Below are 26,925 nucleotides of genomic sequence, written 5' to 3'. Positions count from 1 at the left end.
GGGTTGTATCCGCCAGGGTCAGAATGAGGGCCTATATGTTTGGACATAATTCCCTTGCCCACGCCTTCACATCGCAGCTGCGATGCCAGGGGTTCGATTGCCAGGGCAAACAGTAGCGGGGACAAGGGGCAGCCCTGCCTAGTTCCCCTGTATACTGGGTATGCACTGGAGATCATCCTTCCGGTTTTAACTCTTGCTAACGGGGATGAGTACAGCAAGTCCACCCATTTTACCCAATTCTCCCCCAGCCCCATTTTAAGCATCACGGTCCTTAAATAGTCCCATCTGATGGAATCGAAGGCCTTCTCGAAATCCACCGCGAGTAAGGCTCCCTCTGGCGGTCTCTGATCCCTGGGCATGTGCAAGATCGTAAACACCCTTCTCAGGTTCAGGGAGGTACTACGGCCGGGGACAAAACCATTCTGGTCAGCGTGCACTAACTTTGTCATGAGAGGGAGCAACCGGGCAGCCATTATCTTACTAAGTATTTTGAAGTCGCTGTTTAACATTGATAAAGGCCTAAAGTCCGTCACCGGAGCTTCCCTGTCTTTTGTCTTGGGGAGCGGTACCACTAAAGCCTCACGCATTGTGTGTGGTAGTTCTCCATATTGCAGCGCCTCCGCGTACAACCCTGTCAATTGGGGGGCCAGCAGCAATTTGTATTTTTTATAGAAATCCGTGGGGAGACCGTCTGTCCCTGGGGTCTTTCCGGGTGCTAACTGTTCTATCGCTTCATTTACTTCCTCTATCGTTACTGGTCCCCCCAGGTTGTCTCTCTCATCTGCGCTCAGTGTTGGTACTGGGATTTGCTGTAAGTATCTGTCGAAAGATTCCATCTGCAGTTCGCTGGGTTTCCCGTACAACTGCGAGTAATACTCTTTGAACGCATCGTTTATGGGGCCCGGCCTGAGTCTGCGAGACCCCTCCCCGTCTATTACACATGTGATGGGCTCACCCTGCCCTCCCGGGCGGACCAGCCACGCCAGTAGTCTCCCCGATCTACCCTCTTCCGCATGCAGGGATGCTAAATATTTTTGCCTATCGTGGCACCGGAGTTGCTCTTCAATGCGGGAGTGTTCCCTACAAGCTCGGTTATATTCTTCATTCTCCTGCGCTGTCTTCCCTTGTCCCAACTCCCTCTCGTGCATATCCTTCTCCAGGTCATTCAATTATTTTTCAAGTGTACGCCTCACCCCCACCCCACCGACTGCCCCAGGCAGAAGCCCCTCGTCACTACCTTAATCGCCTCCCATTCTAAGGCCCTAGAGGGAGTAGACCCCTTATTCGTCTCAATATATTCTGCCAAGTGGCCGCGTAGTATGAATATTCACTAGACGTTGGGTGGTGCATTTGCCAGACATCCGACAACCCCCACGTGTCCAGCCACTCACTCAGCCTTCTGGCTGTTTTGATTGTCGCTGCCCCTTGCAGAGGCGGGGTGGACCTGTCCAGATTTGTGTCTAGTACTGCATTGAAGTCCCCCCCTACTAATAGCTCCCCAACGCTTTGGCGTGTGAGGTGTCTCGATAGGCTCGTCATAAAGGGGACCTGGTCTTGGTTGGGGGCATATATGCAGCTTAAGACTATCGGGATACCTTGTAGCCTCCCTTCCAATATCACGAATCTTCCCTCCCGGTCTATATTGGAAGAGGTCATTATGAAGGGGAGCCCCGCTCTGATCCATACTAAAGCGCCACTCTTGCATAAGCGGAGTATTCTGTTGCAAACACCTGCCCCCTCCACCTGCGCCTTAGCTTCTCTCCCTCTCCAGGCGCCAGGTGTGTTTCCTGTAGTAATGCCACCTGTACCCCCCTTCTCTTTAAATAAGAGAGTATTTTGTGCCTTTTAGCTGGAGTGCCCATCCCCCTAACGTTCCAGGTCAATAAATTATAGTCCGCCATTTCATGATTTAATTCTGGTGACAATACCCCCGCTTCTCCCCAGTCGCGAGGATATTTTCCCACATCATCATGTCTTTGCCGCAATCAAATTCCGCCACCCACATTGCCATATTAACTTGTAACTGTGTATCCCAACTCCCCATCCCCAGGGCACCTCCTAACCTGTAGGCTGCCCAGTAAACTATGCAACCGTGCAACTTGTTCAACCTTTGATCAGTAGTACTCGCCATTTTGAATAGGCGAGGTTCTGTTCCGGGGGGTGGCCAAGTCCGGAGGGGCCGCCATTACACTTGACATGCCCAGTCCCCGGCGCCTTCCGCAGGCCCAGGCAAGCCAAGTTCGTCAGCTGTTTGTGGGGTCACCTTCGGGGCTCGGGCCGAATGCTCCAGGACTTCCGCAGAGGACACCAACGTGTTGTCCGTTTCATTCCCTGAACCTTCCTGGGGGGATGCCTCCCCACCCATGCATGCCGCCGCTTCCAGTGCTTCCTTCCTGCCTTTCTCTTTCTGTGTTTGTGTGGGCGCCAGTCGTCTGCGGTCTCTGGTCTTCCTTCCCTTCAGGGCTCGGCGAGCATTGCCACCGGTCGGGCCCTCTCCAGTGGGACCCCCCCGCCTGGGGGCCACGTGACTCAAGCCATTCCCATGCCTCCTCAGGGGATTGGAGGAATGTTGTCTTCCCTTCCAGTATCACTCTCAATCTGGCTGGGTAGAGTAGCGAATACTGGATTCCCTCCTCTCTTAGGGCTCTCTTAACTGCCAGAAACGAAGACCGCTTGTTTTGCACCTCCAGGGTAAAGTCCGGGAACAGTGTCACCTCCCCATTTGCGACTTTAAATGGGCCCGACTCCCTGGCCCTTTGCAGGAGGGAGTCCCTGTCTCTGTAGTGTAAGAGTTTAGCTATCACGGCCCGGGGGGGTCTCCCCGGAGCAAGGGGTCTCGCCGGCACCCGATGTGCTCGTTCCAGCGTGTAGAATGGGGTCAAGCGCCCCGGCGCCACTGCCGTACTGAACCATTTCTCCAGAAATTCAACAATGTTCTCCCCCTCAGCCCCCTCCGGGAGGCCCACCACGCGCACATTGTTCCTTCTGTTCCTCCCCTCCGCATCTTCGGCTCTTTTTTTGAGGCACGCCACTCTGTCAGCCAGGGAGGTCACTTCAGCCCTCAGGTCTTTCTGCTTTGGTGCTATCTCGGCCAGTACAGTTTCTGTCTCTTTGACTCTGTCTGCCAGTTTATGGTGGTCCGCTCTCAGTAGGCTCACCTCCACAGCTACTTGACTGATCTCCCGTTGCAACGTTGTTTTGGTGTCTTCGATCGCCCCGAGTATTTCATCTAAAGTATCCTGGACTTTGATCTGCATGTGGCCCTGTGGGTCCGAGTCACCGCTCTCGGACTGAGCTGCAGTGTCCATGGTTCTGTTCTTGTGGCGGCTCTTGGGGGGCATCTGATCAACAGCGGACCTCGCCCCGGGCCCCCGACAGCTGCCCCAGCTGTTTCAGTTTTTCCGCTCCGGAATGTCTCTCCCCAGGCGCTCTACGTTTAAGCGCTATCTGTTTCAGCTCCGGGTCCTTTAGCCCGTCGTGGACTCTCAACTGTCACTCTTCATCGTGGCACTAAATTTTCTCCCGCTTGTCTCCCTTGTTGCACCAGGGACACTTCTGTGCTCAGTCCTACTCCTTTATGGATCTTCAGTACTCCAATGCGCCCGGGGGAGTCCATGGTTCTACCTTTTAGGCAATCCACCCCTCTCTCGCCCCTGGGGGCGCGATCCGCCATCCGCCAGCTTCATCAGTCGGCCCTTTTTCCTCGCTTGTTTGATCCTATCTTCTGGGTTCCTCAGCCCCGGGTACTCATTCAACACCCATGGGTCACGGGTCGCCTCCGTCCGGGGCCACCCCGATCCGACCCCCGGCTCGGTCGAACCAGCCACCCTGCATCTAGCTCATCGGTGTCTGCAGGGGTCCACCAGGTCCCGTTATCCCTCGTTCTCTCCGCTTCTTCGGTGTGTGCCAGGGCCCAAAGGCCCACCTCAAGTCAAGCGGCCTCGCAGTTTGACCCCGGGTCACGTCGCTACCTCGAAATCGTTCCACACTGCCACTCTCTCGCTCTTGGCCTCGCTTCGTCCCCTCTCCTTCCTGGGGGCCTCGCCCGTGGCCCAGAGTAGCACCACTTCACCACCCGTCAGAGTGCGTCTTCCGCTGGGCCACCAGAACCCAAACGGCATCTCCACCCCAGCTGGTAGTCTCCGCCGGCATCCTCCGCTTTCTTCAGCCTCCGGGTCGCCTCAACCTGCAGCCCTGCTCGTGGCCGCGGCCCCGATCCCGGGCCTGCCCCCTGTGTTCTTCTGGGGCCGCCCGTATCCAGTGTCTCAGTCTCCGTGCGCCTCAGCAGTGCGCGATCTCACCTGGGCCCCCCAGGGCCCCGCCAGCACCTCCGCCGCAGAGCCCGCCTGGTGCCTCCCGCTGTTCTGTGCCGTCCGGGCACTCACCACCTCGATTCGCGGCACCACGCAAGGCTGCGGCCTCTGCCGCGTGCCCAGGCCCGCGGACTCCGAAGTCCCCGACGGGCAGATTTGGCACCCCCGGGGTCGCCGCAGGGGCCCACTCACGCTCGGCCCTCTCCTCTGGTCCACGCAAGGCCTCCGGGCCGCCTCAACCTGCGGCCCCGTCCGTGGCCGCGACCCCGATCCCGTTCCTGCCCCCTGTGTTATTCCGGGGCCGCCCGCATCCAGTGGCACAGTCTCCGTGCGCCTCAGCTGTGCGCGATCTCACCTGGGCCCCCTGGCCCCCGCCAGCACCTCCGCCGCCGCCGGAGAGCCTGCTCGGCGTCTCCCGCTGTTCTGTGCCGTCCGCGCACTCACCACCTCGGCTTGCGGCACCACGCAAGGCCGCGGCCTCTGCCGCGTGCTCAGACCCGCGGACTCCGAAGTCCCCGACGGGCAGATTCGGCACCCCCGGGGTCGCCGCAGGGGCCCACACATGCTCGGCCCCCACCTCTGGTCTCGCCCCGCAGCCTGGACCTCATTCGGCCCGGGGAAGGCACGATTTTGACTTTCTTCTCGCCGGCCCCTCCGGAGCTAAGAGTTCAGGCGTGCGCCATCTCCGGGTCCTTGGCCACGCCCCCCCTTGAAGTGAAGAAGTCACTCCCCTGCATCTGCAGGCACCTAAGACAACAATGTCTGGATGCTGGGATCTTTTGCTATCCGGCTCCAGAAAGAATATCCAACACAAGTGGCGGTGTGGAGGGCTCTTCTCTACCTGCTGTCCAGCTTGGGAGACGGTGAACCCTTGCCTCTTCCTTCAGGCCAGTACCCCTGTGCACCGTGATTCTTGCAGCAACCAAGGCTTGTTGGCTCCTGCTCCAAGGGATCTTCAGGCTTCAAGTAGCCCCGGCCTCCAGCACTTCATCTTTGCAAGGACAGTCTCTCCTTTGCTGCTCCAGCGTCATGGTACTCCTGTCCAGGTGTGCCTGCTGGAAGTGAGTTGCCGGTGGGGGCTGCGACTGCGTCTGCTGCTCTCTCAACTGCTGAGGTTCATCCCGGACTCCCCTCCAAGGGTCAAGTCCCTTGCTGGTCCTCTTCTTTTCTGCAAATCCTCTTCTGCCCAGATTTACATTTGTCAAGGCTTGTTGGTGTTGGTGTTCCTCCTGACCACTGACCATCTGCGACCTATGATCAGTGTGGGAAATATTCTGCACAACTCCAAAGACCACCCTGCAGTTTGCTGGTGTTCCTCCTGACCACTGACCAGTCGGACCCGGCGTAGGACAACTTTTGCACGACTCCAGGGACCTCCCTGCAGCTCCTGGTCTCCACAGCTGACCTTCATCTTCCCTCGTCAACCCGGATCTTCATCCACAGAAGGGTGGGTAGTGGCTTCTGCCCCACTTGGACACTCCTGCGTGGACTTGACTCTGTCACCTTCTTTTGGAGGTTCTCTAAATCTGGAATCCACCATTGGGTTCCACTGGACTGGTCCTGGTCTTCCTTTTCCAAGTCCATTTATTAGTCTTTGGGAGTGCTCTCCTGGTCACTGAGGTCATCCAGGTACTCACCTCTTGGGGTCCCAAGGTCTCCCAACTCCCTTCTAAGTATTCCACATCCTTGGGTGTGGGACCTAACTTTGGCTTCCACTATTTTAGTATATGCTTTGGCCCTCCTACAGGGCCCTAGCTTTTTTCTGCTATTTCTTGCCAATGCTTGTTATTTTCCAATGCTAATTTCCTAATACTTATTGGGTATATATAGTGTATACTTACCTCCAGTTGGGGGGACTGTCTATAAGTGATCTAGTTCAGCGCCACTGTAATAAAGTACCTTTATTTTTGTAACACTGTGTGGTTCCTTTCATGTGAGATAAGTTGCTGTGTGACTGCTGTGGTATTGCAAGTGCTTTACACTTCTTATAGATAAGTCTTGGCTGCTCACCATAGCTACCACTGGGGAGCCCTGGATTCATAGGTACTGTCTCACTAACTAATAGGTGTTGCCTAGACTGGTTATAAGGTGCTAACACCATAGGTGCCCGCCATACACCAGGCCAGCTTCCTACACTCCGCATCATGCGGCTCCATGTCGACTGCCTCAAAGGGCAGCCGGAACAACATATAGGTGCCGTACAAGCTTGCACTTGTAAGTTTCTTTCTTTTCCTGTGCCTCTGTATGTGGATCCGGGCAAGGTCTTAACTTTTTCTCTTCAGTTTGAGTTCTCCAGTTTCTCAGAAAATATTTCTCTAGTATGCAAGGGAATATGTTTCCTCCAAAATCTACAGGGTCTGAACTACCAGAAACAGATGTCTGTGACAGAACTCCACAAGGTGTGTCTCCAGTGTTTTGGTTTGAGCCACCACTCAGTCATGTGAGGAGTGTGCCCTGATGGGTCCAAAGGTTATCTGGGAGTGCAAAGAACTGTTACAAACATCACAGGAAGTCGTCTAAGACCCACTCCTCCTCGCAGTTGAGGATGCGGACCCGTTCCCACTCTTGGGGCTGCTCCTTTGACAAGTCATTGTCACACTCCAAGTCTTTGAGTAAGTCCTAGCAGGCTTTGCCCCAGCCATGCCCTTCTCTGAAGAAGTCAGAAATACTTCAAGGTACTTCAAGATCTTGCTCCCAGTACCCAATGGAACAGCCAATTCCACAGCTGGCGCAGGTGCATCTTGAATTTACTGGACTGTCACTGGCACCACAACAGATTGAGGTGTTTAAGGAAGCCCTGCCTTATCTTTGGCACTCTACCAACTCCCTCTGGTGCCGCAGATCCACAAATGTCTCCTGTCAGATTACACCGGGGCGGGGGGGGGGTACTGCCTCAGTGCTATCTGTCCCTGATGAATGCACTTCTGGTTCAGCTAGGACTTCAAAGCAGTCTCGACACCAAGCACCTCAATCGGTGCTGGTTCCTGCCACTTTAATGCAGGCCCCCATGTTACCAAAGGAGGGCATGGATCCCATTGTCCTGTCCAACACTAAACTGTTTCAACCTTGTCCGAAGTTGCATTCCAGCACAGATTCGATACATCCACCTCCAGTACTTTCCAACTCTAATAAGAGTGTCTTTGCCCAGAAGGCACTGTCCAGTGCTCCAACTGTTTTTCAGATATGACTCTAAACAGAGTCAACCAGATATTTGAATTAAATGGGATTAATTTTCCCCACAATGATGACCATTTTTATTTGGATCTACAAGAGGCCAGTGGATTTGACACTTAATCTGACACAGGGTTGGGCTCTTCCCCTGTCCCTGCCATGTCAGCCTCATTTGTTGTAGTCATTAGATTAGCAGCTACAGCAGCTAAAGTTCCGTACTTGCATGCAGTTACCGTCTGCTGAGGTGAAAACTGTCTTCCTCAAGGAAGTTTCTCCACACGGACAGATCTCATCTAAACCTTTGCAGCTGTTCAACAAAGCCCTGCCTTGTGCTCTCATGGGTAAAAGCTTATTTCATTAAGGTTTGTAAAACAATAACAATCCATATGTGCCATCAGTCATATAAAATTGACAGTATCTCCTCAGCGTGGTACATACATGTTAGCCCTCTGACATACATTGCATACAGTATGCAGTTATTTCAGGATTCTACTAATACGTTATTTGATTTTGTGTCCACAAATGTTAATATCATATGGAAATTATCATGTGGCATCAGGGGGATAAATTAGATTCCTAGACAGCGATTTTTAGATCTTGAGCACTGCCTGCAATTTTCCTATTAATTACTTCTGCTAAATGCCATTCAGTGCAAGAACAGCAGGTCAGTGGATGGAATGCTTGAATTAAACTCAGCCATGGCAATTTCTCGGGCCGCATCCCAGTCTATAATTTTTTTGCTCACCATGCCACCCCAGTTTGGACCCAGACATATGCAAATCAGTCTTGACCCTGCTCCACATGGGAACAGTCCAGCCAGAACTGCTAGGCCGGGTCCTCCCTAGACCGGCAATAAGCATCCTGGGACCAGTTTTGGGGTATCCATGTTCCACTCTAGATCAAACCAGATGGCTACAAACTGTAATTGGCTGCTAAGTCATATGCTTTAATATATGAAATCCTCTGTCCTCTTTCCTCATAGCTGTTTGTTAAGATGTCCATTCTGACATCTTCTTTTCTTTCCTCAATCAGAGCATTCTGTTCTAACCTCAGTTGATCAAATACACATTAGGATCCAAAAGGTACATCCATTTCTGCTATAGCTAGTCTTCCTTCCTTTGACAAGGGGAGTAAGACCCGTAAATCTAATGACTTCTGCATGTTAACTATCAATTTATCAGTGTTCAGTTCATACCATTTGTGCTCTGTGTGGGTCACCATTATCTCTAATTTTAAAAAATGGCACAGTTTCCCACAGTACCTCCATTAATGGAAGTGTTTGTGGGAACACAAGTGGCTTTTGTTTATGTATGCACAGACCCGACTGTGTATCAAAGATTTCCAATATTCTCATTTTGTGGCATGGTGTCTGTCGGGTTTAATAAATAAACCAAAATGTCATCAGCATACAATGATACCAGGTGTTTGCGGCTGTATGTTTCTGTTTCCCAATCTGAGAGGCTTAACTTAAGTTGGCATGCCAAAGGCAGCATGACCAAAGCATACAGCAAAAAAGACAAAGGACACTCCAGCTGCGTGCCTTGCTCCAACTCCCATTCCTCTGTTATTACATTTGTCTTGACACAGGGTAATGGCCTCATGTCTGATTGTCTTGATGACCCAACGGCCAAAATTCATTGCTTTCAACTCTGCAGGCAGGTAATGCCAGGACAAAGTGTTGAAGGCCTCCCCCTTGGCCGATCTTATCCATCTCTGAAAGACAGGTGGCATGATGCCTCAGATCTGTGACCTAGTGACCCGGTCTTACTGACGCAACAACATAGTCCTGAGACAGTGATATTTCAGGCATCTCCGAACAGAATTAATCTTAATTCTTTATCTACAACCCCCCAGACGGAAAGTTTAAAAGAATATAGGCATTTGGAAACAGGATCATCAACTAGCCTTACCCATTGTCATTCAGCACTAGGTGTTTGCTCAGTGGGTACTCCCATGCAAAAATCTTCCCAGTAGTTAGAGAAATTCTACACTAATTGGGCGCAGACCGTTCAACATGGCCAGGATACAGCCAAATATATCATACGGTCAGGACTGGACATGACCTACTGTAGGAACCTGGCTCTGTATATACTATCTAAAAGTGAGAGATAGTGTGCACAAAGACCAGGGGTTCCCCTTAGAGGTTGATAGTGGCAGTAATAGATAATACTAATGCTCTATTTGTGGTAGTGTGGTCGAGCAGTTAGGCTTATCAGAGGGTAGTGTTAAGCATTTGTTGTACACACACAGGCAATAAATGGGAACACACACTCAAAGACTTAACTCCAAGCCAATAGGTTTTTATATAGAAAAATATTATTTTGTTAATTTATTTTAGAACCACAAGATTCGGATTTCAAGTAAGTACATAAATTGTAAGGTACTTTGCATAATTAAATATAGATCTTTGAATCAACACAGTAATGTACACAGTTTAGCATAAAATGTCAATAAGCTATTTTAAAAGTGGACACTGCAAAATTCAACAGTTCCTGGGGGAGGTAAGTAAAGGTTAGTTTGTCAGGTAAGTAAAGCATTTACAAGTCAAGTCTCTGGGGCATAAGCAGCCCACTGTTGTGGGTTCAAGTCAGCCCCAAACACCCAGCAACACAAGGCCGGTCAGGTGCAGAGGTCAAAGAGGGTCCCAAATAACATAGGGGCCTATGGAGACTAGGGGTGCTCCGGTTCTAGTCTGCTAGCAGGTAAGTACCTGCGTCCTCGGGGAGCAGACCAGGGGTGTTTTGTAGAGCACTGGGGGGGTCCCAAACAGGCACACAAAATACACCCTCAGGGGCGGCCGGGTGCAGTGTGCTAACAAGGTGTCAGGTTTTGTATTGGAATCAATGGACGGACCCGGGCGATGCAGGCAGGGCACAGGGGGGCTTCTCGGGCCAGCCACCGACTGGGCAAAGATGAGGGCCGCCTGCTGGTCACTCCTGCACCAGTAGTTTGTTCCTCTCGGGCCTGGGGGCTGCGAATGCAGTGCTTCTTCCAGGCATCAGGTTCTTTGTTACTGGGCAGTTGCGGTTGGGGGGATCCTCTGGATTCTCTCTGCAGGCGTCGTCATGAGGGTGCAGGGAGGTTGTCTCAGGGTGGACACGTCGTGGGAGTCGCCTGGGGGTCCTCTCTGCGGTGTTGGTTTCTCTGGACACGGGCCCGGAGCGCCGGGTGCAGAGTGTTGGGGACTCACGCTTCAGGAGTGAGGTGGGAGTCCCTTTAAAGATGGTATCTTCTTTGTTGCTTTGGACAGAGCCGCTGTCCATAGGAGTTTCTTCGTCCTTAGAGTTTTGCAGGGCAGTCCTCAGAGTCGGCAGAGGTCGCTGGGCCCAGGGATGCGTCGCTGTTGCAGGTTCTTTGAATCTGGAGACAGGCCGGTAGGGCTGGGGCCAAAGCAGTTGTTGTCTCCTTCTTCTCTGCTGGGTTTTCAGGTCAGCAGTCCTTCTTCTTGTTAGGTCATCAGGAATCTGGTTTCCTGGGTTACTATACTATATTTAGTAGGGTGTTTTTGGACTGGAGGGCAGTAGCCCATGACTACTGTCCCTGAGGGTGGCTACACCCTCCTTGTGCCTCCTCCCTTTGGGGAGGGGGGCACATCACTAATCCTTTTCGGCTAAATCCTCCAAAGCAAGATAGAGGATTTTCTAAGGAAGGGTTCATCTCAGCTCTGGACACCCTAGGGGTTCTCCTGGCTGGAGGGGGACTCCTTGTTTTTCTCATTAACTTCTCCAGACTTGCTGCCAAAAGTGGGGTCTGTGTCCGGGGGTCGGTATCTCTACTAGCTGGAGTGCCCTGGTGCATTGTAACACCAGGCTTGAGCCTTTGAGGCTCACCGCCAGATGTTACAGTTCCTGCAGGGGGAGGTGTGAAGCACCTCCACCCAGGACAGGCTTTTGTTCCTGGTCACAGAGTGCACAAAGGCACTCACCCCATGTGGCCAGAAACTAGTCTGGAAGTGGCAGGCTGGCAGAGACCGGTCAGCTTAGCACTAGCATTTGGGCTGGCATGCAAGGGGCCTCTCTAAGATTCCCTCTGAATGCATTTCACAATAAATTTCACACTGGCATCAGTTGATACCAAACTTCCCAGTATTCAGTGTAGCCATTATGGAACTCTGGAGTTTGTGTTTGACAGACTCCCAGACCATATACTCTTTATGGCTACCCTGCACTTATAATGTCTAAGAATTGATTTAGACATTGCAGGGGCATAGTGCTCAAGCAGCTATGCCCTCACCTGTGGTATAGTGCACCATGCCTTAGGGCTGTAAGGCCTGCTAGAGGGGTGACTTACCTATGCCACAGGCAGTGGGTTGTGGGCATGGCATCCTGAGGGGAGTGCCATGTCTCCTTAGTCTTTTTCTCCCCACCAGCACACACCAGCAGTGAGGCAGTGTTAATGTGCTGATGATCGGTCCCCAGGGTGGCACAATACCTGCTGCAGCCCTTGGGGACCTTCCCTGGTCACAGGGCCCTTGGTACCAGGGGTACCTTTTTCAAAGAACGTATCTGTGTGCCAGGGCTGTGCCAATTGTGGAGACAAAGGTACAGTTTTAGGGAAGAACACTGGTGCTGGGGCCTGGTTAGCAGGGTCCCAGCACACTTTCAATCAAAGCTGGCATCAACAAAAGGCAAAAAGTTAGGGGGTACCCATGCAAACATTGCCCTTTTCCTACACCTACTGTTTATGCTGAGTGGATTGAGCTAGTGTGGTGCTCCAGTACCACACATGAATTGGATCCACAGGCATTTTTGCTGGCATTTGACGTGTCGCTCATGGATATAACTTTTGATGGGTCCCGCATTTTTGGTGAGCAGGCCGACTGCCTTTGACGATTTAAAGAAAGTCGAGTCACCTTGGTCTCTTCACACATGCAAGACGCAGTATCCCCAACAATTTGCCACCTTTCTAGGCACTGTTAAGCATTTTGCTTACAGGCAGCGTCCAGATCCATTACCCCAAAACAGGCACCCAAATCCTTTTGCATTCGGAGTAGGGGATCCAACAAAGAGTGTCCAGGCCTACAGAGACAGCTGACCTCCGAGTCACCAGCCCCTTTAGCAGTAACCTACAAGCCAGTTAGGTTTGCACTTAGTGGCACACAACCACTCTAAGGGAGGCAGAAGTTGTCATTTTCTCCACATGTGGCAAGTCATAACATCTGACGGGTCTAATGGGGTTATGCTGCACCATTCCTGTTTGTCCCACCACCTCTTCTGCCTACATCAGAGCAGTTTTCGGTGGAGTGTTTGTTCATTTTGCTGTATAAAGGGTAGGCTCTTTTGGAGAAAGGAGCCATAGAGGGTCCAAACCTGGGATATCAAACTCAGTGTTATTCCTATTATTTCCTTGTGCCGAAAAAGGGCAGATGACTTTGTCCTTTTTTAGATCTCTGATCTCTCAATTTCTCCCGGTGGAAGGACAAATTCAGGATGCTCACGCTGGTCCAGGTTTTGTCTGCACCCCATAGGGCTCTCAGGTTTTCTGTTGACAGGACCCGCGAGTTTTGAGTCTATCACCAGCCTTTTTCTGACTGTGCCAGCTTCAATAAGGGCATGGCATTTCTGAAGTAGACAGTTGTTGCTGGTTTATACTCTGCATTCAGAACTGCGGTGTCAATCCCTTCATAAGAAGAAGCGTCCTGAAGGAATCAGGACCCATTCCACCAGGGCAAAGGCTGCCTCCACAGCGGTGCTAGGGGCATTCCAATGCTGGATAATTGCTATGCAGCAGCTTGAGCTACAGTCCATACTTAAGTTGCTGCAAAACAAATATCCAGCATGGGAATGCTGATGTCCACAGAGATGACAATTTTACAAGATCAGTGTTGCAAGGAATTTTGATTTTAACATCCCCTCAGACTCCTCTCCTGGGAGGTAATACTTAAGTATTAAATCAGGAGGTGATGAATGTGCAAGTAGAAGTATCTATCAGCAGAACAAATTGCTTACCTTTTGTAACAATCACTATGGTGGGTATTCTATGTACTTGGTATATTTCTCACCAGTCTTTCCTGCCTCTGCATTCTGAGGAGTGGTCATTCAACTGTTAATAAGGTCCAAAGATAGTTTAAGTACACTGTCACTGCCTTCAGTCTTGTTCCCACCTTTGACGGCCTGAGAGAAAAGGCTGAGAAAAAAAGAAAGGGGACTAATGTTGGTGCACAAGCAAGACGCATTAGGCAGCTCTTTCATATATCTAGGGTAATACTCAAATGATGTCAAAACTGTGGTGCCTCTTAACAGTGCAGCAGAGCTTTTTCATGTTTTCGGGTCAATTGTCTGAAGTAGATTCAAAAGTTAAGGAACTTCATTTAGAGTATTCATTGATAGTTACCAAATAACTTTTTGTTCATCCACGCTTCTCTAATTTTACTGCAAATTAACATAGCTTAATTGATTAGAAATTGCAGCAGAATAATCCCCTGCCAATTATGCATGAAAAATGAATGTTTCCCAGGCTTCAATATCCTAGACATTTGCTAGAAAGAAGGCTTTGAAAGAGCATTGTAAGTACCCAACAACTTCTTATATAAAACTGGAAATTCGAACTTTGGAGCAGGTTTAGATGGATCTCCAGCTAATCATGAGATTGTCTTGCCGGAATAAGGAAATAGAATCAGTTTGGAAACTCGCCAGGTGTTTGCCTAGAAATGCATATTCGAGGTGAGTAAAAACCTCAACCATATCAAACCACTTCGGAAAACATAAGAGAAAGAATACTCTTTATGCAGGTTAGGTTTAACATTCTGCCGGGTAAATGTTCCTTAAGCAACTCGCAGGACCACTCCATTGATATAGCATGCATCCGTAACCTAGACCTGGTAAAAAGCCTCAGTCGTTCACTTCTTTCTATGCAGCCAGTACATTTTTGAGGTGACATCTTGTCTATTTACACTGGTATCATGCACTAGGGCAATTTGAATGGCGTATCCATTGTAGGAAGCTGGCTCTGTGTATACTATACCAAAATGAGGTGTGGTGTTCCCCACAGGCTTAACTGAGGCTAAAGTAGATAATACTAATGCTCTCTTTCATGGTAGTGTGGTTGAGCAGTTAGGCTTATCAGAGGGTAGTCAAGAAATCAGGCACACACTCAGTGACTAAATCCAGGCCAATTGTTTTTAAATCGCAAAAATATATTTTGTTACTTTATTACTAGAACCAGATGATCTTTGTTGCAGGTAAGTACAGTTGTAAATAGGTATCAGGCATATGCATCAAATATACTTTGTTTGGTTTTTGCAGATAAAGCAGTTTACAAGTAAGTAACACTTTTCTGTTTCAAAAGTTGACAGTGCAATTTTTCGTAAGAGTCAATAAAGTCCTGGGGGAAAAAGTGTTAGCAAAGTTAGCAGGTAAGTACACAGCTTACGATTCAAAGTCAAAGTTTAGGCTGACCCCAAAGGTGTAGCAGCACGGGCTGGATGGGTGCAGAGGTCAAAGTTGGCATTGGGTGTTCAATGGAATCCTATGAGGACTTGGATGCTCGGTTGAAAAGGAGATTGCAGGTATGTACCCGCGGTTCCAGGACATAGGCGTTGGGGTTTTTTAGGTCACACACCCTCATCGGCACAGGGATGGCCGGGTGCAGGGTCTAAACACAAATCTGGGTGCCCAATGGTTTTCAATGGGGGCGACCCTGGGGGTCACAAAAGATCCTGCAGGCTGGATCCAGGGGGTCTGTTCCGGGAAACCAAAGGCTGGATAAGGAGGGGAGGTGCCTGCTGGCCAGGGGGTTGTGGGTGCAGGTGTTTCCTTGGGCATCACAAATCTTTGGCGGATCTGGTCGCGGTCAGGGGCGTCCTCTGGATTCTGGCTGCTGGCGTCGTTGTGTTGGGCAGGAGGAGTCCACCCAAGGTGGACTCAAGGTTAGAATCGGCTGGGGACCTTTTCTGGACGGGTGGGCCACATGGACTCGGGCCATGGGCGTTTGGTGCAGAGTGGGCAGAGCTCACGGATCTGGAGCAGTTCTGAAGTCCTTCTAGGAGGTTTTTTCTGGACAGGGCTCCTGTCCTCAGGAGTTGATGGTCCTCTGCTGGACATGTAGCCCTCTGGGGGTTTGTAAAGGTCGATGGCCCTGCAGGATGTCTCTCTTTTTTGGAGCAGGAGTCTTGAAGCTGCAGACAGGCCAGTAGGGCTGGGGCCAAGTCAGTTGTCGCCTGGAGTTTTCATTGCTGGGGTCGGCTTGGCAGTCCTTTCTTCTTGAGGTCACCAGGAATCTGGTGAGGAAGGTTCAGGGGTGCCCCTAGATACTAGATTTAGGGGCATTACAGGATTCAGAGGGCAGTAGCCAATGGCTACTGTCCAGAGGGTGGCTACTCCCTTCCTGTGCCCACTCCCTTTGAAGAGGGGATCACATTAATATCCCTATTGGTTCCTTTCCTCCAAACCAAGATGGAGGATTTTGCAAGGAGGGGGGGGGTCACTTCAGCTCTTGACACCTTCAGGGTGGTCCTTACTGGAGTAGTCACTCCTCCTTCTTTTACCTAATTTTCCCGATGGACCTCCCGTCAAAAGGGGGGCCTGGTTTGGAGGTGGGCGGGTGGGATGGACATCTCCTTTAGCTGGAGTGCCCTGTAACAGGAGGACTGAGCCTTTGAGGCTGACCGCCAAGTGTTACAGTTCCTGCAAAGGGGGGGGTGAAGCACCTGTACTCAGAGCAGGCTTTGTTTCTGACCCCAGAGAGCACAAAGGCTGTCACCCCTTGAGGATCAGAAACTTGTCTGGGAAGTTTAGGAAAAGAACGCTGGTGCTGGAGCCTGGTTATCAGGTTCCCAGCCTGGTTAGCAGGATCCCAGCACACACTCAGTCAAGGTAGCATCAATACCAGGCAAAACTTGTGGTGGGGGGTGTAACCATCCCAAAACGGGCACTTTCCTACATCCATTATCCTGGATGATCATGAGAATGCTGAGTGGCTTGGCTGTGGCTTGGCTGTTGTGCAACATGTTTGCATTTGGTTTAGAATTTGCAATGGAAATAGCAGGAATGACATGTTCTTGGCCACTGTTGATAAGTTCTTGATATAGATCCTCGGTGTCCTGATCACCTTAGCATATATTTATTTCCAATTTTTCTTTATAGTACAATTGTTTTATTGTGTTTTGTATTATGACTGTGTTGTACTCGCGAGTAGCGTAGCTGCCTCGCGACCAGGTTTCTGTGTGGTTGCTAGGTGGCGGACGGGGGCACGATTCAAACGGGCTTTGGCGGTTGCGTGTCCGCCAGCAGTGCCCTGTTGTGCTTGGAGACCTCGCTTGCTTCATCTTGGCGACGAGGATCGTGGTCTCCGAGCGCAGCAGGCCCATTCAGCAGCCCAGAAGCGGCTGAAGACGACGTCCCCTGCAGCGTCCTCCTCGTTGGCAAGCAGGATCGACAGTTATCTTGTCCTGCTCAAGGGACGACAGGTGTTTCCAGTCAGGCCAACACGTTTGGAAAAGCCTATCACAGCACATCGGGGAGTGGTTTTGGTCTCCGGTGTTACTTCCACCGGATGTAAAAAGCACCTCATCACAAGCAAAGGAGATCGAAAGACTACACAAAAACCAAGGTATGGATTTGCTCTGCAGGTTTTCAGTTCTCTAGTGCTGCAACCACTTTACAGACACACCACTAGATTTCCCAGAGGATGCGGAAAGACAAAGGGGAGCAGATTCAAGGCTCTATTCATATAACTGTGCAACCAGCTAGGAAGCATTTAGGACTCATTGGTCTACAGATATTTTTGGTGAACAAACAAAAGTTATAACAACAAAGAATGCATTTTTGTTTCTGTTTTAGAGATTTTTGGGTTCTTCATTTTAAATAAGTTTGTGTTTCAATAAATTTCTTTTTGTGGGGTTGCATCCTGCAATCGGTTCTGCCTCCACCACCATTTCTAGAGAGACCTGGCGAACCACCTATAGTTTGGAGGCAATGGTATGATGCTTTTGAAACGTATTTGGGGGCGATAGGACCATCACGGTACAGACCAGAACGGAAAAAATGTCTTCTTCATTCCATTGGCTTTGAAGGGAGAGCTATTTTCAAGCATGGATGAGTATGAGATTGCTGTGAAGAAAATGAGCAACAGGTTTGATGCACCTCCCAGCTTGGTGGTGGCTAGGCACAAGTTTTTAAAAAGAGAACAACGCTCCAGTGAAGATGTAGACACTTATATTTCGGCGTTGTGCCTTCTGGCTGCGGAATTTCAGTTTGGAGTGCTGGGTGATCAACTCATCAGAGACCAATTTATTTGTCAAGGTACAGATAAATCTATCAGACAGAAGTTGTCTTCGCTGGACAATCCAACGTTGGTGGAAACGATTAGAATTGCAAAGAGCATCGAATCTTCTATCATGTCCTCCAAGGAAATAGAATTGGCGACGACTAGCACAGTTAACGCTGTCAATTAACAAAGATGATAAAAGGACTGTGGTCAAATCAAGTGGACAGAAAAACAATAAGCTTGCCAATTCCAACGTTTTTTCAAACAAAGAAATGTTTGTTTTAGATGTGCTAATATGTTGCATCAAAAAGGATTTAGGAATTGCCCAGCATTGAATGTCCAGTGCAGGAGCTGTGGCAGGGTTGGGCATTTTGCCAAAGTGTGTCAGGGTGGAAAGCGAGAGTCTGTCATGATGGTGATGGAAGAGAATGAAGAAGCGGTGGAGCACCTCATGGGGGAGGTTCAGGATATGGTTTTAGTCGTTGATGATGGTGTGGTTAAGTCTGGTGGTCCGGATCCGTATGTGTGCATAAGAGTAGGAGACAAGTCAGTGCGTTTGCTGGTGGACTCAGGTGCTAGGATCACCTTGATTACCCTAGACTTGTTCAAGCAGAAATGGGGAGAGCGTGCCCTTGAGCCACCAGACAGGGCTCCAGTGTCCTATGAAGGGAGGAAGATTGAACTTCAAGGTTTTTTTTAGGACATTTTTGAGTTTAGGGAGAGACATTTACATGGGAAGATCTATGTAGCGGCAAGAGGGTTGAACATTTTGGGTTGGTTCCATCAGGGCCTGTTTGGAATGGTGCTGCGACCAGGTACGTCTGAACAGGTTGCAGTGCTTAGAGAAACGGAGGAGATTGAAGGCCTTCTCAATGAATTCCCTAAAGTTTTTTCGGGTGAATTAGGGAAGTTGAAATGTTTTAAACATAAAATAAAAGTGAAAGTGAATACCGCCCCAGTCAAACATAAAATTAGGTCTGTGCCCTTTAGCGTGAGAGAAGATTTGGAAAAAGAATTGGAAAGTTTACAGAACAAAGGGATTATAGAACCTATTGAATCCTCTTTGTGGCTTTCTCCATTAGTAGTAGGTAGGAAAAAGAATGAGGAATTGAGAATTTGCGCGGACTTGAGAGCACTCAACAGAGAAATATGGGTGGACTCACATCCCCTACCTAATATTAATGAAATGCTGTCTACCATTAAAGGTGCGAAGATGTTTACGAAGTTAGATTTAGCGAGTGCCTATCATCAGGTGGAACTTGATCCGGTGTCCAGGTACTTAACAGCATTCGTGTCTCCTTTTGGTGTTTTCCAATTTTGCTGCATGCCATTTGGGCTGGCATCTGCAGCCTCGGGTGTTTCAAAGAATTATGTGTACACTGTTAAAGGGGATTTCCAATGTGGTGGTCTTTCAGGTCGATGTACTAATTCACGCGCCTGATCAGCAGGTGCTTAACAAGATTCTAAGACAAGTGTTTCAGAAATTCATGGCTCATAGCATGGTTCTTAGGAGAGAAAAGTGCCAGTTCATGAAGTCGACGGTTGAGTACTTGGGTCATGTGATAAGTCAGGAGGGGGTTAGCCCGAAACCCGGTTTGATTGATTCTATCAAGGCAGCTCTGACAAGGCTGGTGTGAAAGCGTTTTTAGGTATTTGTGAGTTTTACTCTCGATTTATACCGGAGTATGCGAGTCGGGTGAGAGTCTTGTCCAATTTATTGAAAGATAAGACCAGGTTTTGAGTGGGGTTCAGAATGTGAAAAAGCGTTTGAGGATATTAAAATCCAGTTGACTCAAGCCAAAGTGCTGAAACTGTATGATCAATGATTCCAGTGCTGTCTAACGGTTGATGCTAGCAATGTTGGATTGGGGGCGGTGTTGACTCAAAAGATTGAAAGTGTGAAAAACACCATTGGTTTCGCGTCTAGAGTATTAAGAGCACCAGAAGTGCATTATTCGGTCATCGAAAAAGAGCTGTTGGCCTGTGTTTGGGCCATTGAAATATTCATAAGTTACGTGTGGGGGAGGAATTTTGTATTGAAAACAGATCATAAGCCCCTAGTTTCAATCTTGAAGGGGACCAACGACAAAACAGGTACACCCAGGATTGCTAGATTAGTAGCGAGGTTGATGCAGTATGATTTCGAAGTCAAATGAAGAAATGTAAGAGCAGATTATCTGTCGAGATTTCCCAGTCAGATTAGCCTGATGTCTGATGAAATTGTGGACAATGAATGTTGTATGATTGCAGCTGTTGAGGTTGATCAGGTGTGCGTGTGTTCTGAGTCAGAGTGGAAGGAGAAGTTGGCTGAGGACAATGTGTGTGAGGTAATGAGGTTTGTAGTTGAGGGCTGGCCATATGAGATGGATTTGACGATGGCGGTTCAGCCATTTTGGAAAGTTTCAGATGAGCTAACAACTCATTCCTCCGGAGGTGTTGAGCAGTTCATTACTGAAGAAGGTGCATGAAGGTCATTTGGGGGCCACTTAGACCAAAAGACGAGTAAGAGACAGCTTTTGGTGGCCACGCATGGACAGTGAAATCGAGCAATTAGTAAGGAATTGTGCCGTGTGTTCCAACTCCGACAAGAGTTTGAAACCTGTGACACCACCCCTTATGCATATTGAGTGTCCTGGAGGTCCCTGGCGCAAATTGGGTGTCGATATGGTGGGACCTTTTCACTCACTCAATTGCAAGCTACGGTATGCATACGTATTGGTCGACTATTTTTCGAAATGGCCTTATGTCAAATTTGTACAGGAGCCAAACACTAAGGCTCTTGTGACTTTCTTAAGAGAAGTGTTTATGAATGAGGGGTTTCCAGAGGAAGTCATTTTGGATAATGGTGTTCAATTTGTGTCTGAGGAGTTCAAAGCATTCTTGAAGCAAGGTGCAGTTAAACATTTGAGGTGTTCACTTTTTCAACCCCACACAAATGGTTTGGTGGAGAGATTCAACCTTGTGTTGGGAGACTGTATCAGGTGGGCATTGAAGAGTGGGTGTGATGTGCAGGCGTCGGTTCAGGCAATGCTTTGGTTTTACAGAACAACTCCTCATTCCACCACAGGGGTATCTCCTTTTGAAGCTTTGAAAGGGAGAAAGCCTAATACACAAATCAAACCTGGGTGGATGTCCAAGTTTTTCGAACAAATGCTGGTGGGAGATCGTACTGACTTTATGAAGGCTAATGTGGAAAACAAGCAGTCTACACAAAAGAAATACTTTGACAGTAAGAAAGGGGCTAAAGAGTCGCCTATTGCAGAAGGTGATTGTGTAGCTGTAAAACTGCCTACTTTTGTTAAGAAAGGCAATACCAAATTTTCTGAACCGGTTAGGGACGACCTGGTTTTGGGCAATGCTGTAAGGGTCCAGGGCAATAAGTGGTGGAACAAATCCAAGGTGGTTAAACTGAAAGGGAAATGGGATCCTCGGGTGTGAGCAGGCTAGATTTGGTGGAACAAGCGAACCCAAACAAAATTGGTGGTGGTTTGGTGAAACAGTCAGTCCTGAATGAAAGTGGTGGTGAGGGTCCGGTCGTGCGCAGGAGCAACAGAGTACGAAAATTGCCCTGGGAACTGTGTCAATAAGGCAGTGTGTTATTACTATGAAAACTGTGTCAACGATAATGGTTATCTATAGGCTTTATGCAAGGTTTTTAGTATTTGTATTTTTTTTTGTTTTTTTGGGGGGTTGTGATGGTACAGTAAAAAAAAAACTCAATGTTGTACTCGCGAGTAGCGTAGCTGCCTTGCGACCAGGTTTCTGTGTGGTTGCTAGGCGGCGGACGGGGGCACGATTCAAACGGGCTTTGACAGTTGCGTGTCCGCCAGCCGTGCCCGATCGTGCTTGGAGACCTTGGCATTCAGCGTTTGTTTTTTACAATAAATACATATTTAAGCTCACCGCGCTCTCCTTGCTTGCTTCAGACTGGTTTCAAAGCTGATAGGTGAACTGTTAACTAAAAATCTGACTTGAAAAATCTTTGTGAAATACTGCTTTTTCTTTGTGTCCGCCTGGTAAGTTTACAGGAATATGAAACACTGTGATTCATTGTTTTCGTCAAACATATGTGTGTATATTGGAACGTTAGTATAATAATTCTTTTTTATGGATTTCTCATAGATTGGATCCTTTGAGCACAACCTTACCACAGACCTTCTAAATCATTTAGTATTTGTTCAGAAAGTATTCATGAAAGAGGTCAATGAAGTCATACAGAAAGTTTCAGGTAGTTATTTTTTTATTAACTTGGACAACTAATAAGTTTTAATTAGTTTAGTGCTTTTTCATATATTTGTATACCTTTACCATCTAAATAGGTATTTGACAGACTAAGGTGCCAATTCGATATGTGACGTAGTCATTTTTGTAGTAGTACGTCATATATTTTTTAATTAATTTATGAATTTACTCAAAAGTTTGGAATGTAGACGAGTATGAAAAATGTTTTCATGTGTGCCAAAAGAGTGATCATTAAATGGAAGCCACCAAACCAATAATTTGCTAGCTTCAGGATTATGGGGGCTATTCACAAAGGCATTGATGAATATGTGAACTAGCATTAGAGGGTTTTTTCTTCAAGTACTCATCAATGGCTTTTCTTTTTTGTCATCTGACTCTGGAAACTGAGAGGGATCAGTAGAAGAATTAAAACCCTGTGAATGTCACCAGAGTCTGACAATGGTTCTGCTTCTTCGTGGCTCTGAAACCTCCTGCTCCCACCCCCACCTCTTCTGCTCACTACCGAAATCATCTAACATTGCTTTGTGTCCTCTTAATCTTATGTATTAACAGTTACTACTGATCTGTATAATGCACAACACTTTGAACATCTCCAGTAGTATTAGTCTTGTTCACTCATGTCATCCTAGTAATCTCCTCATTTTTTGTAGCTCTCCAAGATTAGCCAACAATCACTCTTCCATATATAGAAATAATAAGATGCATAGCCTAATGAGTTTCTAATAAATAACTCATTGATTATTCATTATACACATATGATGTTTGTCTTTGAAGATCTGTTCATACTTCAATTCTTTTTATGGTTATCTGAAATTATCATGATTCATCATCAAGCATAAAATTGTTTACAATATTCCCAAATTCATTGTAGATCTCCTATGTCCTCAACAATCTTTTAACATTGTGTAGTAGAATAAATTTGTTATTAAACAGATATATTGATCATAAGATTGTATTCATATCCCCAGTGAATTTCAGACCCATGGGTCCTTCATCAGGGGAATGTTGACTGCAAAAAATGAATTAAAACAACAATTAACAGCTAATAATACATACAAGGAATAACAAAGTTCAACTCACTGACTCAGTCTGTATACATACAATACAAATGCTTACGAACCATTGAAGATTGTTGTATTATAACCAACATAAACTCAAATTAAAGCCTTTTGGCCGTTGTATATCTTGTAAAGCTCCACTTGGTCACTTAATCTCTAAGAGTTCAAATAATTAATGTGGAGAGCGCTCACGACATTATCTGAAGGGTGTCACACATGTTATGCTGGGGTATTTCGAGAGAGGTCAAAATTATAATCTTTTTTTTCTCACTCAAATCTGAGTGAACAGAATAATGTCTACACATGTAGCCCAACCCAAAGAATATGATCTCTCCTGGAGATTCTGTGAACTGTCTATTCAGTAAACTAATATGAATTTAGGGCAATTTCTTCAGGAGCCGCTAAGCACGTTATCCAGATATATGCAGCCTCACCTAACAATTCTTCTGTCTCTGAACTGTTCATCTTGCTAATATTTGTGTGTATGGAATAGCTATTGTTAGTTGTCAATTGTCTCAGTACAGAGGACACACCAAGGTGGCACATCCATATTGTAATACAGAGCTACTTGATTTTGTGAATAAGAAAGGAGCACTTGTTTGGAGCTCTATTTTCATGATTATCTCCAAGATTGGCACTATAGTCCAGATTGATAATCCTCCTTTTCAGAGTGACGTACTCGTCCTTTCACCTTATCACAGAAATGTTCACCTTGTTCTATCTCAGTAAATTCATGCTCTGCTTTTTTGTTTCATACTTCCACACTAGCTCCCCAAATAAAATGCTGGATTATTTTCCTTTTATTGTAACATTTACTTTTAACATGCAGCTGCTTTATTTTATAATTTATCTCACTATACCAACTTTTTCCATCATTTTGTTTCATCTTGCTAGTTTGCTGAGTTAGTGTTAACTGATATTCTCTTTACCATGTACTGCACCATTTTAATCAGCTACACAAGCCTTTGTGTTAATGAGCAGAACACATATGTTTTAACAAAAAGACCAGAGTTAAGTATAAATCTAATCTCCTGTTGGTTATGCTCATGCACAAAAAGTACACCCATTTAATACTCTATGGTTTTAAATACATATCTAATATGCATATATTTCTTATCAAGTCTTAATAGAACATAGCTGTAATATCTTGTAACAAATAACACACATAATTTTCACTTTGTCATCATTTAATAATGAAAAAGATTACCCAATACATTGCATGAAAAAGGAAGTGCACACATTCTGCTTCTTTGTCGGTTGTGAAAGTAGTAGAATCAGGTGCTGCTAAACTAGTGGACATGATTACTTGATATTTAGGAAAAGATATCACCTGCATATTGCATAAATGTGTCTGTTCGGCGTACAGCATTCAAGTGGTAACACAATATTCCCAAGTCTAAAGAGATCTGTGACGGCCACATTCTGGGAAGGGCTATGAAGCAATTTCCAAACAACACAAAGTCCATCATTCCACACTTATTTACAGAGGAAGAAAGTCCAAGATGGTTGCCAGTCTTCCCAGAAGTGTGAGTCACAGCAAATTCACCTCAACAACAGACAATATAATTGAAATAATGTTCACAGAGATTGCAAAGGAAGAGAACTACAGGTCAATTCGCTTAGTGTTAGAGTTTATAATTCTATCAGTAGTCAAATACTGAAAAAGTTATTGGAAGGGTAGTCATGAAAATGCAACTCCATTCCAAAAAAGCCCATTACTACACAGCTTAGGTTTGCAAAAGCCCACTTGATCTCTAGGACAATGCCCTCTGGGCACGAGACCAATGTGGAGCTTGGTTATAATGTACAACAGCCTATTTGGTGAAAACCAAACGCTGTGTATCTGAGAGAGATTTCTAGTTACAAATTCCTTACCTTAGAATAATCCCCAGGCATTAGACACAATCAGAAAATGATTTGTGAGCAGTACCCCAGCACACCAGTAGTTGGTGTCGTTCATCTCCATGTGTCATTGTCAGCGTCTTCTGCGCCAGAAGTGAGTGAGTGTGCAGTGCCTATATAGATGCAACCCCAGCGCTCTAACCTCAGCTCTTTTCTCTTCATGCCAGTCAGCGCAGATCTGGACTACCTCCAGTCTTTTTTGACTGACCCCCCGTGTTTTTGTCAATATTTTTGCTATACTTTGTCTCCTGGTGGTTCAGGATGTCAGCTAGGAAAGCTGTTTTCAAACTGTATGGAACCTGTCATCAGCAGATGTGGGTGAGAGACAGGCATTTGATGCGCCTCTGGTGACTGGAGCTTGACCACAACACCAAGAACTGCGTCAACTGCCATGCCATACACCCCAAGGCCTTGAGGGATCTGTTCTGCGGTAAGGAATCTGCAGCTATAAGTCTCTATCAGATGAGCAAGTTATTTAATTTTGGTAATGCCTTATCTGGTAGAGATTCTGTTTAGCCGCAAATTCCTTACCGACCCATCCACCCACTCTGCGAAAGGATTTCAGAGTAAAGAGCTGTTTCCCTTTACAGTAAAGGGCCCTAGCTATTCTTCGTGGCTCCATGCTTCTGGCATAGAAAGTCATGAAAAGAAACTTACATTAGCACACTGGGGTGGTGCCTATATAGGCCCCACACATATCACTTCCAGCGTGGGTGAAGCCACACCTACCGGCGCGCAGAAGTACTGCTCATGAAAAATTTCTGGATCCAGTCTGATGCCTGGGGACTATTCTACTGTAAGGAATTTGCAGCTAGATAGTCTCTACTAGATAAGCCATTACTGATTGTAACTTGTTCATCACTGCAAGAAACTCATACCAGCCACCAAGCATGATGGTGGAGTAGTGATGATTAGGGCCTACAACCCTGGATGCCTCATAATTACTGAGTTGATTGTGAATGCTTCTATATCATAGTGCACTCCAGAAGTAAATGTGAGGCTATCTTGATCTCGAATACACCTTAGTGAAGCTATGGTTAAATGGCTGATGAAACAAAAATCTGGATTTTGCAATGCCGAAGTCAAAGTTACAGGATATGGACTTTTTATGTAGTGTACCAATGTAAGGGTATACTATACAGATAGTCCAGGCAACCCTTGTTGGTTTACAGGGGTTAAAAGTAATAATCCCAAATGCTCTCTTTTGTGGTAGTGTGGGCGAGCAGTTTAGGTTTTTCAGAGGGTAGTGCTAAGCATTTGTTGAACATACAAGGTCCATAAATAAGAGACACTCATAAAGAAACTCGAGACCAATGTTTAGAAAAATATAGATACTTTTTATATTATGTTTCAACATCAGAAAAATTTCAAAGAAGGTAAATACTGTTGTTGTATATAAATTTTCAAGTAAGTAGCAGTTTTACTCAAATACCCTTTTTCACGGTCAAGACTTAAAAATACTTTTACTTCAGTGGGGTCCTTGCAGACAGTTCTTGGTTGTCTCCTGTCAGTTGCAGGGTGCTTGGGAGTATTCTACAGGATGCTATCTCCTGAGTGGTTTTAGTTTAAGTTTGTTCCTTTTTTCAAAAAGGATGCAGATAAGCTATTAAATGACTGTTCATTGCCATTATGGCCTATGGTAATTATACACACTGCTGTAAGATGGTACAGTGGGACTCCCACTTCGACAACGGGGGAATGATTCAAGCATGTGAATCTATGAAAGATGCCAATACTGGAGAACTGCAGTTACAAATAAATAACTAATTTTCATACTTGCCCTGGGGCGTCCGGGTACAGTGGTGCTGGACGAGTGGGGTGCCTTGCGCATTGCACAGTTGGCGAAAGGGGGGCCACCTAGAAACAGGGCTGCAGAGGGGGACTTTGAGACAAGTCTGGGTGCTCCCAATGGGGGCCTCGGTCAGTGAGGATCCTGGGAGCAAGGGAGCCCTGTCGGTTGGCATTGACCCGGACTGTGGAGCTCAGGTGCAGCAGGTTTTGGTCGTCGGGTGTTGCTGTGTCAAGGTGCCCAC

The 26,925-nt window shown here is 47.2% G+C and overlaps 1 protein-coding gene across 20 annotated transcripts in view; it reads left to right on the top strand.

Moving 5' to 3' along the window:
- The window catches only part of BLTP1 (bridge-like lipid transfer protein family member 1), a 1,779,540-nt gene that overhangs the window by 1,063,300 nt on the left and 689,315 nt on the right, over positions 1-26,925 (top strand). For all 20 annotated transcript variants that reach the window (XM_069242474.1, XM_069242454.1, XM_069242518.1 and 17 more), the window contains one exon: positions 21,813-21,918. In XM_069242474.1, coding sequence (XP_069098575.1) covers positions 21,813-21,918 — 106 coding nt within the window. The remainder of the gene's footprint in view (positions 1-21,812; positions 21,919-26,925) is intronic.

Source organism: Pleurodeles waltl, chromosome 1_2 (assembly GCF_031143425.1).
Source record: "Pleurodeles waltl isolate 20211129_DDA chromosome 1_2, aPleWal1.hap1.20221129, whole genome shotgun sequence".
NCBI lineage: Eukaryota > Metazoa > Chordata > Amphibia > Caudata > Salamandridae > Pleurodeles > Pleurodeles waltl.
This window is presented reverse-complemented; position numbering and strand designations above follow the sequence as displayed.